This window comes from Cuculus canorus, chromosome 2, assembly GCF_017976375.1.
Source record: "Cuculus canorus isolate bCucCan1 chromosome 2, bCucCan1.pri, whole genome shotgun sequence".
NCBI classification, from domain to species: domain Eukaryota; kingdom Metazoa; phylum Chordata; class Aves; order Cuculiformes; family Cuculidae; genus Cuculus; species Cuculus canorus.
This window is the reverse complement of record NC_071402.1, coordinates 84,138,903-84,152,631: the sequence shown is the minus strand read 5'-3', so window position 1 is coordinate 84,152,631 and position 13,729 is coordinate 84,138,903. Positions and strand designations below refer to the sequence as shown.

Genomic DNA, 13,729 nt, shown 5'->3' with positions numbered 1-13,729 from the left:
ATGCTGGAAAAGAGAAGATAAGAAGAGTAAATTTCATTTGCCTTGTTTAATATACAGTCACTTAGGTTACCATCACACACAGAGTTTGGTTGTTTAATTAAGAAGTTTTTGCTGATGTCACAAATTCAGGTCAGGTAAATACCTTGCCATTTACCATATACATAAAACTTTTGATTAAGTGCACATAAATAGAAAATTAAAGCAGTGCAGATACTGCTACTGCAATCCAAACTGAAGAACTACTGCAGTTATTAAGATATCTTTAGAGTTTTTAATTAGTTAAAGTGCTAACAAAGGAGAATATTGCCTGAGCTGCTGTTGGTGGTGTATCCTAGCTGCTCTAAATCTCACAAAGCTCTGATCTCATACAGTAGGAGCTCTGGTTAACGTCCTACCTGTCACTAGCACACAACACGTTTTCCATGAGATTTTACTGTTTGCAGGGGTACTCCAAACTCTAATTTCAAGTAAAGTTATTGCATTTTTTTTTTTTTTTTATTTAGGCAATATTCATCCATTCTCCTTCACAAATACTGTCTTATTTCCCACCTCTGTATGCATAGCCTTCTTTACTTGGAGTAAGCCTAGAGTGATAATTACAGTCAAGTTTCCCGGAGTCAAATCAATTTGTGCTTTAATAGATATTTGGAAGACCTAGAAAACTCAACCTTTTTCTGTGCCACAGCTTCAGAATAAATACTTACTATTTATGCTTACTGTTTTCACATTTAAGAAGACATAAGCATATTTCAAAGAATTGTACTAAATCTGACAGATATTGACACTTTGCCAAGTTTACGTCGTGTTCAGTCTATCATTGTATTCCTGTATATTTTCCAGAGTCAATAGGTCTGGATATATTACAGCCAAAACTAAACATTTTCTATCTGTCAAACTATTAATATAATGCTTAATTATGTTAATTTCATGGTAAAGTTTTTCAATCTGAAGTTATATATGGCTTGAATATTTTGCCTTAAGCCATAAAGAAAGCAATGCTATGAAAAGTAAACTTAAGGAAAAGACTCATAGCAAAGGCAAAGTTGTGACTGGCACGTGGAAAGCACTTCAACTGTACCAGAAACTCAGAAGCTGAATATACAGCATTTGGGGGAAGAGGGGATGTTTTCCATCTGAAGTATCAATTGCCATGAAATATAAAAAGAACAGAGATGAGTTTGGACAGCTGTGTTATGGTTTAACAAAATTTTAAATAGAAATGCATTTGCTATAAAAAGACAATACAAATGTAATTCTTCTTTCAACTTTTATTTTCACAGCCGGGTGAGAATCTTTGTCTTTTATAGCTTCCAAATTTCCCCTTCTGACTTGTGGTGGCCTCAAATCAAAATAACTAGAATGATTTACACTTTACGGTTTTGTTCCAGTTCCTTCAGGAAAAAAAAAAAAAAAAAAAAAGGCAAAAAGTAAGCCCTAATATCCTTCTTTAAGAAAGACCTTGGAATTACACATATTCCTATTCCAGCCAAAAATAACAAAGAACATGCAATAGGCTGTTGCTCCAAACATATACAGGCATACAAAACCTAACATTAGCACTTTCAGTATTTTGTGTAAATATAAGTGAAATCTGACTTTACTGGTGAAGGTGGAAAGAAATAACAGAGAAGACTGCAATAGAGTAGATCCCTTAGAAATTGCTTCACACAACTACAATGTGAAAGAAGAATTAAGTCCTTTAGATTGTCATAGGAAGTTTACAGAAATTATGAAAATACCTTCACAATTTAGCTATGCTAAAGCACATGGAGGACGTAGAGGTGATTAATGGCAGCCAGCATGGCTTCACCAGGGGCAAATCCTGTATGATCAACTTAGTGGCTTTCTATGGTGGGGTAACAGCAGCAGTGGACATGGGTAAACCTATGGATGTGATCTATCTAGACTTCTGTGAAGCCTTTGACATGGTCCCCCTTAACATCCTTCTCTCTAAACTGAAGAGATATGGATTTGATGTGGATATGGAACTGTGTGTGTGTGGTACTCCCAGTTAATATCTGGCAAATTGAAGTCTCCCGTGAGGACAAGGGCAGATGTCTTGAAGGCATACCTTAGCTTCTTAAAGAATAATTAATCAGTGCTGTTGTCCTGATAGGATGGCATGTCACAGACCCCCACGATGACATCCTTTTAAATTGTCTGTCCCTTAATCCCAACCCAGAGGCTCTCAACTATGAGTTTGCCAACTGCAAGCTCCGTGTATTCCAACTCTTCCACTACATATAATACCACCTCCCTGCCTTGTCTGCCCAGTCTTTTGCTCCTGAAGAGCATGTAGCCATCTGTCACAGCACACCAGTCACAGGACCCATCCCACCAGGTTTCACTTATGCCAATAATGTCGTGTCTTTGGGACTGGGTCAAGGCTTCCAGCTCCTCCTGCTTATTCCTCATGCTGTGTGCATTTATATAGACACACTTCAAGTGTGGTTCATTGTGCCCATCTCCTCATGAAACAGTCTGAATCTCACTATGAAGCAGCTCCTCAGACTTTGGCATGCCATCCCATTGCTTGTCCTTGTCTAGCTCCCTTCCCCTTTCAACTCTAGCTTAAAGGCCTGTAAATAAGTCCTGAGAGCTCTAAGCAAGAAGCCTTTTCCACTTCTTTGAGAAGTGCATGACATAAGATGTCAATAGTCCTGATGACCAATGGACCATCTCATGGCTAAAAAATCTGTCAACCACAAAGTTCTGCCAACCAGATCAACCTTTGAGCCACGTGTTGACCAACTGGGTCTGCCTGCTCAATTCAATATTCTTCCCCGCTATGGAAAGAATTGAAGAAAGTCCTTTTTCTGCACCTGATCCTTTAACCAATCATCCCAAGGCTAGGAAACACATTTTGAGTCACCTATGACAATTACTTTTCTTTTTGTCTCTACGTGAGTGGTGATGATGTGGAGGGTTGACTGCCTAGATGACCTCTCCATCCCAAAAGGACCTACGCATACATCATCAGCTGTTTGCCCATCCAATTCCTGGGCCTCATGCCTATTGTGCACAGGCACTTAGAAAGTTGAGGAAGGCTGAGAGTGGATTTGTCTGCCACCCTTAACAGTAACTCTTTTTTATCATCTGTCATATCTTGGGCCTCGTCCATTTACCTAGTAGAGGAAGGATGGAGGAGGAGAGTTCCTATGTCTCCTGTGCCATGGCTGGCTGGTGCACCTCTCTCAGGGACTGCAGCATACTATTCCACTAGTTAGTCTCTTTCTCTGACCCCCTGATACTCCTCACCCTGGACACCTCCTCCTGAAGCTCTGTCACCAGGCTGAACAGTTCCTTTACTTGGGCACATCTCCCATGAGTTACCTCACTGCTGCTGTCTGATACTAACCCAAAACTCAGGCACACCCTGTAGTCTGGGACCTAGACAGCTGCATGTTCCTTAGAGAATTCCATTTGGGTGACAGCACCCGTCTTTGCAGCTGTCTGTGAGGGACACTGAGGGCAGAACCTTTTGCCAGGTGGATACCATGGCTCCTGCTGTTCTCAACTCCCTGGGACAGAGCTCTGCCTTGTCTCCCTTCCTATGCTGACCTGCAAACTGAGACACTGTTATTGATAGTGAACACAAGAAGAAAGGCAACATGGCACAGCTGTATTGAACCTGTGAGACTGAGTATGTCTTCCTCATGGCAAGGAAAGACTCAAATTTTCATCTTCCTCCCATTCATCCCTGTCTTGGTTTAGGAAAGCAAATGAGAACAGCTGAAGCAGATAGGAGCCTCTTCTCTCTCTGATTTGTTACTAGGATATTAGAAAGTTTGGAGTTTCAGACATTCGTGCCTTGGACTGGGCATGCTTGTGAATTCACTTGTCATATCAGTCACCTGCCCATCTACCTGATAAGTCTATGGCACATCTGAAAAAAAAAGTTTTCTGACTTTAATACTCTGTGTTTACATCCTTTGTTCCTTCCATATGCATCTGCATTCTATCTATGATTGCAGCTCTATGGAATCCTGTATCCTTTAGATACCCTTGAAGAGGTTTTCTTGTGTTCTTGTAGTAGTTTCGCCACAACAACATGGAAATTAGCATAGGTTACATGTCCCACTAAAATATATAGATGTACCAGTGCAGTGACACTAAAAAGAATTCATTTGACCACAATGATCCCCGAACATATATTCACTTAAAAAGCAAGGAAAGAACGTTACTCACACTTTCAAAAAGGCATTTACAAGCAAACAGATTCTGAAGCAAAAGACCATGGGGTATCAGAATTCCTCTGCTGGAGACAATTGTGTGAGTGGAGGCAGTGAATGTAAGAAATCTGTAGTAACAGCACTTTTTCTATACCATGATACCGAGGCATACTGTAAAGTATCTAAGTTTTAAGCATTCGCATAGTGCATACCACAAGCTAAACATGGATCTGCCCTCTCCTTGATGCGTCTCATCTTTGCTTTCCCCTCACTCCTCTCTGGAAGAGAGATCATATTTCTTTTCTGAATTTAGGTAACAAAAAAAAAGTTTTTGTTTTATTTATTCAGAAAAATCTTTTTAGTTATAAGTAGTTAATTTTGCTCTTTTTTATCTTTTCATCCGCAACAATAGTTGTACAGTCATAAACTGCAAATACAACAACACTTAAATGAGGTCTGGAAATTTCTTATTTCTAAATGGGGAAAATTCATTTGTATCACTATAAAATTTGTTAACTGTATTCATTGACTCTCCCCTCTTCCACTGATTACATGCCTCTCTAACTTGAAAAGAATCTCTATTAAAAGATCTGAGAACCAGATCAGCTGCACAGTTTACAGGAAATTCTGTAGAATATATTGAATGAAGAAGAAATAGTTAAGTGCTTAGAAACATGGACTTTTAAGAAACTCTTTTCTAAAGCAAATTTTTTTCTTTTTCCTCTATGCTTTTTTTTTGTCTTTCCTGAACTTGATAGTTTATGTGATATCTTTTCTCTCCCAAGAATGCTTATACTTTATCTAGTGTATATAACAATAGCAGTTTTGAGAGAAGTTATGGATTATCCTTGAACACACTAAGAATGCATAGACAAATAAAGTACTTCCTGAAACCAGGTAGTAACATGTTAAAACCACTAATCACTGATAAATATTGAGTACTACATGAGGGTGAAGTGTAAACCAAAGGAGCAAGCCTAGGAGAAACAGAATTATGCTACAGAACTCTGAGATAATCCATTGTTTGCCCACTTGTTTACTTTTAGAAAATTAGACTAAGAGAGACCCATGTAAATTTATGTCAAGATTTCTTTTGAGAACATGAAGATCTCAATTACCATGTCATATAAAAATTCAGTTTCACAGAACTGTATAGACAGGCTAATTTGACAAGCACATTTTTCCTATGTAAAGGAAAAGGAAAGATTGAGAGTGCATTTATAAATATGCTCATATTTATAAAACATACATTGTTACAGATATAGCTAACTCTCATAACAATTACCAATATTTTTGTCGCTGATAATCCTCAGGAAAAGATGAGTTGAGAACATGCTTAGCAAATCACATAGGAGACTACAGAAAAATAAATATGTACAAAAGAACATTAAGAAATCGAGATACTCTGACAGTCATCTTCTAACTTTTATCTTCATTCTAATGTGTTTCATATGACTTGATGCTGGATATCGAATGTCATGAGGATGGCACTTGTTCTTGTTTTGGTCGCTATACACTGAGTAGTTTAATATACCTTCGAGTTTGGGATTTTGGTTGCTTTTTTATTTCTTTTCCTTTATCAAAGTATTTCATGGTTCTTCACTGACCTGCTAGCTCTCCACAGAAATTGCAGAATGAACAAGTTATGATATGAGAAAGGACATATTTGGCAGGTTAATTTTCCCTCCCTACAGAGATTTTTCTTCCTAGCCGACTTCTAGCCGACTTCACCTCGAAGAGGGAAAAAGAATTATGTAGAGTGAAAAAAAAACCCAAATATTTCAGCATGAATGACTTTCTGTTAATATGAAATGGTGGACCTCACAGACCTGCTGAGTCTGTATAACATAGAGGGAATCCATAAAAGTCAAGTATTACTTCAGATCAAATGTATGAATACTATTTTTCTAGACTGAACATCTGAGCCCCCTTCACACACATAAACAGTTTACCAATTAGAAAAAAAAAACAACAAAAAACCCACAACAAAAAAAACCCCATGCCCCACAAATTATTTTGTGTGTAAGTGTCTACTATCGCTGGAAATAGGATTTAGAAAATTTATCTGTTCTTGTTCCTTGGTTTTAGTTAATATATGACATGACATTTTGCAAACATATTATATCAGAAAACATTTTTCATATGATTTTCTGTAGCTGAATTTCTGTAGCTGATTTTCTATAGATTCTGTGTAGAGTTAAAATTGTAAGAGCTGAAATCATATTTTGTATTATAAATTCAAAACATTAAAGCAGTTTATAGAAGATTACCAATCATAAAGGAATATAATACAGATGGGTCAAAAATGAATTGCAAATTGCAATATAATTTTACAACTGTATATATCTCTACGGTTATTTTTCATAAACATGTACAATCTTACATGGAATTACTCTGCCTTATAAATTAAAAACATTTAATAATTATATAACAAATTGTGGAAGAATCATTGAACTGTTCTGTTTTCCAGAACTAGCATGTTATTTCTTTAGGATGCTGGATAATGTTTTGCTTTATTTAGTTATTCTCAAATATGAAAATCATCTCTTTTTTTCTCAAACTATGATATTGCATAATTACCTCACAGATCAATGAAGATTCCTTGAATATGAGGTAAAACAAAACATACTTAGGAATTAGAAACTGTTACATGTAGAACAAGTGGTAGTTTGCAACTGTACTTCAAGTGCTCTTGCTAATAGGAAATTATCAATGGGAGGTGGAACTCTTCATTGCTCAGAAATCACGTATCTATTCCCAAATATATTGCGCTTGAAAATCTTATTTATCATTTAGTAGAAACATGATTCATAGAATCATTTAGGTTGGGAAAGACCTATAATATCATCCAGTCCAACTGTCATCCCAACACCTCTATGCCTACAGAACAATATCCTGAAGTGCCACGTCTACATGTTCTTTGAACACCTTCAGGGATGATGACTCCACCACTTCCCTGGGCAGCCTGTTCCAATGCTTGACCACTCTTTCTTTAAAGTTTCCTTAAAGAAATTTCTTTAAAGAATTTTTCACTAAAATCTTATCTAAACCTTCACTTACACATTTTGAGGCCATTTCCTCTCATTCTGTTGCTAGTCTCTTGGGAGAAGAGGCCAACACCCACCTTGCTATATACTACTTCCTATTAGTAATAGATAGCGATAAAGTCTCTACTCAGCCTCCTCTTCTCCAGACTAAACAGCCTCAGTTCCCTCAGCCACTCCTCAAATAACTTGTGCACCAGACCCTTCACCAACTTCATTGCCCTTCTCTGGACATGCTTCAGCAGTTCAATGTCCTTCTTGTACTGAGGGGCCCAAAGCCAAACGCGATATTCAAGGTGTGGCCTCACAGGTGCTGAGTACAGGGGACCGCCACTTCCTTGCTCCTGCTGGCCTCACCATTTCTTATACAAACCAGGATAATATTGGCCTTCTTGGCCGACTGGACACATTGTTGTTGGCTCATATTCAGTGAGCTGTCAACCAGCACCCTCAGGTCCTTTTCTGTTTGATAACTTTCCAGCCATTCTTCCCCAAGCCTGTAGCTTTGTATGGGGGTGTTGCGACCCAAGTGCAGGACCCAGCATTTGGCCTTGTTAAAATTCATACAATTCATCTCAGCGAATAAGTAGGAAGCTCAAAACACATATTCCCATTTGAGCTACTTGGCATCTTTGTAGATAGTTTGAATAGACAGATAAAATAAATTAACTTATTCTCTGAGGATCTCTGTGTGGTTGAGGAGTATGGTAAGGGAATGGCAATGGACAAATGCTATATTTTTTTTTTCCAGAAACACTTGTAGTGCAGAAAGAATCACTGCACTATCTTCTTTTAGTATATAGGGTCTTTTTTCAGCTGATAATCTCTTCTCCAAGTCTAGAAAGTGTTTGTAGAAATAAAACATTTCAAATAGCAAGATTTGCAATCTTAGTAAGTAAAGTCCTAACTTTAAATAAGATTATAGTCTCTGAAAGATTCTTTAGGTAGCAGAACTGCCTGGGAAAATGTGAACTACATTATTAGCACAGTTTTAAATAAAATTCTATTAAAATAATTTAGCATATTTTAACTGAGTTTCTTCTTCAAGAAAAAAGGAGAAAGCTGTATTTATATGACAAGGTGAGGAATATCACCACAAAAATGAATGCATAGTGTTTCTTAGGTACGGGAAATTGTCCTGTGTGGCACTAGACGAAATCATCTGACCAAAAGAAATACACTATGTTGTGTACTTAACATGAAAATAAGTCTACTCTTTTTTTTTTCCTGAAAATAACAATAAAATTTGAGAGTAAACTCAAACATGAAGAAAAGAATCAAATATTTTTTAATGAACTGTGTTTATTGATTACATAGTGCTCTACACTTGTTGTCAAGGTACCCATACAATATTTAAGTTTATTTTGTTTCTATTACCTTTAGAGTTGACAGATTGAAAAGGACTTCTCTCTGAGTGCTGCATGCACCTTAAATATGTGTCTTTCAATCCATTGTATGCAATTCTTAAGATTTTTAACAGATATTTATTACAGACATACATTGAATATATTAAGTGCTAAAAATATTTGGCTATTCATCTCATCCATTTCCTTACCTTTGTAAGACCATAACAATACTCAGTTCACATTCGGTGACTGGTGTTAGGCTACACTGTTAAGCCAGAGGAAACAAAGTGATGAACTAAAACAAAATTCACCACACTCATTCTCCGTACAGGTGGAGTAATAAAAGACGTAATGGCTCAGCTACAAACCATGGAGACAAACACTGGCAGGAATACAGAAGCAAGGAAAAAAGGAAAAAGCAAACAAGTGGTGCAGAAAATAATTTACCTGAATCTAGTGACTATCTAGAGTAACACCTTTACTGTTACTGAATAATATTTCCTCATATATATGATATACTATAGTTTTCTACTGAAAGAAATAAACCAAAAACTGCTGGGATAAGATTCTTTCTGTCCACATTTGAAAAACGATTAGGTCACTGACCTGTGACCAGATATGACTGTAAACATATATCTGAGGAAAATAAACTGAAGATGTTCATAAAATGGAACTGTGGGTCCCTGTAAATAAAATTAGAGGAACAGACTTCCGAAAAAAAAGTCTTATGTGAGAGTTTCTAGTGCCTTGGTCAGCTTCAATTTCTTGCTTTGCCTTTGGTTTAAGGCACTTTTTCATAATAGCACTATAAGTCAAACTAATCAGTGCTTGTATGTTCACATGGATAGAGTTTTGAACCTTTATGAAGAGTTATAGTGGGAAAAGGACTGTTAAACCCCACTCTGTTCTTTGAAAATTTGCCTCCTAATGTTCTTGAAAATTATTTCTCCTGTGTGGAGAGGACTAGAAAGAAGGAAGTAATTAAAAGATATAAGATGTTCCTAAGGGAAAAAAAAAAAAAAAAAAGAATACAACTAAAAACACAAATTGCTTAAATCAGAATATTTATAGCTGAAATTGGGAAGTTCATAAGCTGTAACCTTTAAAACTGACTTCATCTATTTTGTTATAAGGCAATCAGTTGCTTATCAGCAATCAAAAAATGACAATCCAAATGATAATTTACAAATGCAAAATCAGGGGGTTTACGCTACCTGACGTCATCAAAAAGGAGACTTCTAGTAGTGTCTGGACAGACTATTCAAACAAATATTGTATTTTGTTTAAAACTGTTAACTTTAAATACTATTCCAATATCTTCTACATCCCTCTATATCCTTATGAGTTTGTTTGTATTTTTTGTGTATGACCAAGTCTCAAATTTGTGATTTTTCCTACATTGAAACAGAAAATAACCACTACTGGTCCTAATTACAGCCAACATTGTATATTCATATATGCTGAATTATTTCATCTGTAATAACAATGCATTTATTTATAGAATTCTTCTTTTCTACCTCCCTGAAGCTGCACACTGACCAAGATAAAGGAGATGGAAATTTAAAATACATATTAACAGGAGATGGGGCTGGCAGTCTGTTCATTATAGATGAAAATACAGGAGATATTCATGCTGCAAAGAAATTGGACAGAGAAGAAAAATCTCTGTATGTACTACGTGCCAAGGCGATAGACAGAAAAACTGGAAGACAAGTGGAGCCAGAGTCTGAATTTATCATTAAAATCCACGATATCAATGACAATGAACCAAAGTTCGCCAAGGACCTGTACACCGCCAGTATTCCTGAGATGTCTGGAGTTGGTAGGTAAAAACTTATGCTTATGTAAAATGCAAACTAGTCTGAGCTGCTTTGGAAATTATAAGTGATTTATTATTTGAAGCACTTAACACTAGCTTCTGTGGATATCCATGGAATGACTTTGTTGCCAGTAATATATCATAAATGATTGGTTTCTGTTTTATCTGTCTTCATCCACTTTTTAATCTGTTTTCCACACTATAAGCTACTCATTACTCTTTTAAACCTGCTAGAACAATCAAGGAATGCAGCATATATGGTTATCTTATCAATCACTGTATAGGTTTGCCACAGCTAAGAATATAATTTGCATAAAATATATCCTCTTTGTATTTATAAACTCTAATTTACCTAACATTTTGTACCTTTAGACATGAGGAGCTTTAAGCGTGTAAGTATATAAATCAAATAATATATCAAAATGACACCAAATATGTCCTACAAATACCTAAAATTTGTTTGATTCCTTTTATTGATGTTTTGGGTATCTTAATTTTTTTTTTTTTTTTCTCTTTGGTATCAATAGAAGTAGTTGTCATTGATGGTTTTCTTTTTTTAATATGGACTTGTCTTTTTGATTATTTTTTTTATGATACAAAACAACTTCCCCCCAAAATAAGTCCTTTTGTTTACAAAATAGTCTTCTTCATGGATAAATGCTTACAGCTATTCACAAGTGCTGCAGTGAAAAGGAAAAATATGGAGTGACAGTAGAAGATGGGTGAGAAATATAGTACCAGTGGAAAATAATTCTCTGAGGTTTGTTCAAACAATGTGAAGTAATAGATAATATTCATCAGCACACATTCTTCAGAAGTTATTACATTATCTAAGTGCTCCACTCTTTTACAGTACTGGCAGTCTCTCTCATAAGATGAGTAAGCATAAAATACGTATGTGCTGGGAAACATCTGACAGATAGATTCTAAGAATCATTTACTTCCCATGAATTACTGTAATGTTTAGCAAAATCAGCCCTGGATGATGACATTGCTAAGACAGACAATAAAACATCAGTCAACATTTGTGACTAATATGTATCTTTGCAAAATCATTAACAGAAGCTAATGATTGTTTCTGAGAGCAGTAGCAGAAGTATAACAGAACAAGACTTTAGTTTATAACTCTCTTTTACAATAACGAGAAGAGAGTAACTGCACAATTATGTATAATGTGAAGATACCAATAATGATTCTTATAAAGATACATGGAAACTAGATAAATCCTTCCCATACAGAATTTACTTTGCTGATAATCAGTGAAGGAAAAATGTTGGCAGTGCATGTGTCACATTTAATTTGAAATATATTTGTAAGGAAGGAACTCCATAGGAATAGATGGGATAAAATGCATTATGTCCATGTTGAACCTTATTAGTACAACATCATTAGAGTCAATAGAAAAGCATGACTAAAAGAGAAAAGAATAATATATAGTGCTTTGGCACTGCCTGTGAAAATTGAACTCTATGAATTGTCTGTATTTGATGAAGATGATGATAGTACAAGTATACTTGCATATTTTAAGGTAAGAAAGTGTCTGTAAAGGACCCAAGTAAAGGAGAGTTTTACTATGAAGAAAGAATTAGAAGAGTTTGAACAGTAAAAAACCGGCCCTTAACTTCCAATGGGAAGGCAAAGAAAGGGCCCTGAGTTACTCTTTGCTCTGTGTAGTTGACATTTGCATTTGAGTATATAAAAACTACACTGGAATAGCAATTTTTAGCTTTTAAATTTGAATAAGTAAGAATAATTTTGAAATTTCTTAAATAGCAGACATTAAGAACCCAAATCCATATCAGTCCATTCAAGAAGCAGAAATTATGTATTTCTGAATTCAGTCATAAAAATATAACTTCAGCATTCATGATGTACATATATGTAAATAAGGAATACATAAAATTATTCCTTCTTGTAGTCCCTTTCTCCTCATTCAGGTAAGGAAGCAGATGCCATAATGAAGAAAATTACTTGGGAGTGAAAAATTGAGATTCTTTCTGTAAATTGAACATAACTTACAGGTGAGCAAGTGGTACTCTTGTAAACCTTTCCACCAAAAAATTCTCCAATGCATTATAAAAATGGTATTTAAGAGGTTGTAATTATTCTTTATTCAATAGGTATGATTTAATTAGAAACTACCAGCTTTTCTGCTGTTTGGCTATCCAGTTCAAATAATTTTTTTCTGAACATAGTGTTTTCTGCAGAGCATCAGAAATTTACAGAACTGACACTTATTCAAGTAAGTTACACTCAACACTTAACCAATCAATGGTTTTAGTATAGGTTATTGTTATCAGATTAGATAGATTTCAAATACAAATCCGAAATCTACGTTTTGCAAGGAAGTAGGGACTAACCTTTTAGTTGGTTCTGGACTATAGAATTTAAAATCAAATTTAAGGTTTGAAGGTCCAGTAAAATAAGTCATGAAGGAAGAACAAACTGAGGAATTACTGAGTGAGCAATACATGTTAGCATTATTACTGATGTGCAGGCACATCTGAAAGAAAAGAACAGAAAATATACTGACAAATGAAAGACAGAAAAAAAGCTGAGATCGCAAAACTGAATTCCAGAAAACTAGAAGACCTCAGAATAAATAAAAAATATTTGTCATTTAAGTCTATATGTTCCTCTGTAACAAATGGAAGAAAACAGCTATAATAAAATAAAAGGAAGAATCCCTGGAATAAAGTCATCATCTTTATTAAGACTACATCAAATAAAAAAATTAATAGAGTCCTGCATTACCTGCATAAATACCTAAGATAATGAAGGCTATTTTTTGTGAATGTATATATACAGGTTCTTGCATACCTAACCAAATAAATTTTCTGGCTATAAAGAACTATATAATTACTCCATACACATTTTAAGATATTATACATACACATTTATAGATATTATCGTGACAAGCAGGTCAAACATTTGTGGGAAAATCTGTTTCTTGCCATCCTTCACTTTCTCCCTATTTTGTGTTCTAAAGTACAGGTTTTTTTCTGAACCATTATATTTATTATGTTTGTCAAGTTCAGCAAATATGACAGTAGATATTTATGAAAGCTCAGGAAAATGTCACTATGATTGAGAAACTGAAAAGCGATCATCACTAGTAATGTGTCCGGCTGCGTGTGTACCTGTTACTCAAATGACTTATCATGTTACATATTTTTCACTGTGTTACTGACTTCTGTGGAATAACTAGATCTAGAACACACAACAGAAAATGGTAAGTCAACACTTCTGAGAGAATGTGTGATTTTCAGTACCAATAGACAAATCTCACTCACCTTTAAGTAGTTCGACAGTAAGAATAGTGAAAGTATAACATGGATTTTCATCACA

The 13,729-nt window shown here is 35.4% G+C and overlaps 1 protein-coding gene across 3 annotated transcripts in view; it reads left to right on the top strand.

Moving 5' to 3' along the window:
• The window catches only part of CDH9 (cadherin 9), a 96,167-nt gene that overhangs the window by 41,050 nt on the left and 41,388 nt on the right, over window positions 1-13,729 (top strand). For 2 of the 3 annotated variants that reach the window (XM_054059997.1, XM_054059998.1), the window contains exon 3: window positions 10,090-10,384. In XM_054059997.1, coding sequence (XP_053915972.1) covers window positions 10,090-10,384 — 295 coding nt within the window. Of the gene's footprint in view, window positions 1-10,089; window positions 10,385-12,383; window positions 12,403-13,729 lie in introns of those variants that run through there. The other variant, XM_054059999.1, reaches the window with a different exon arrangement.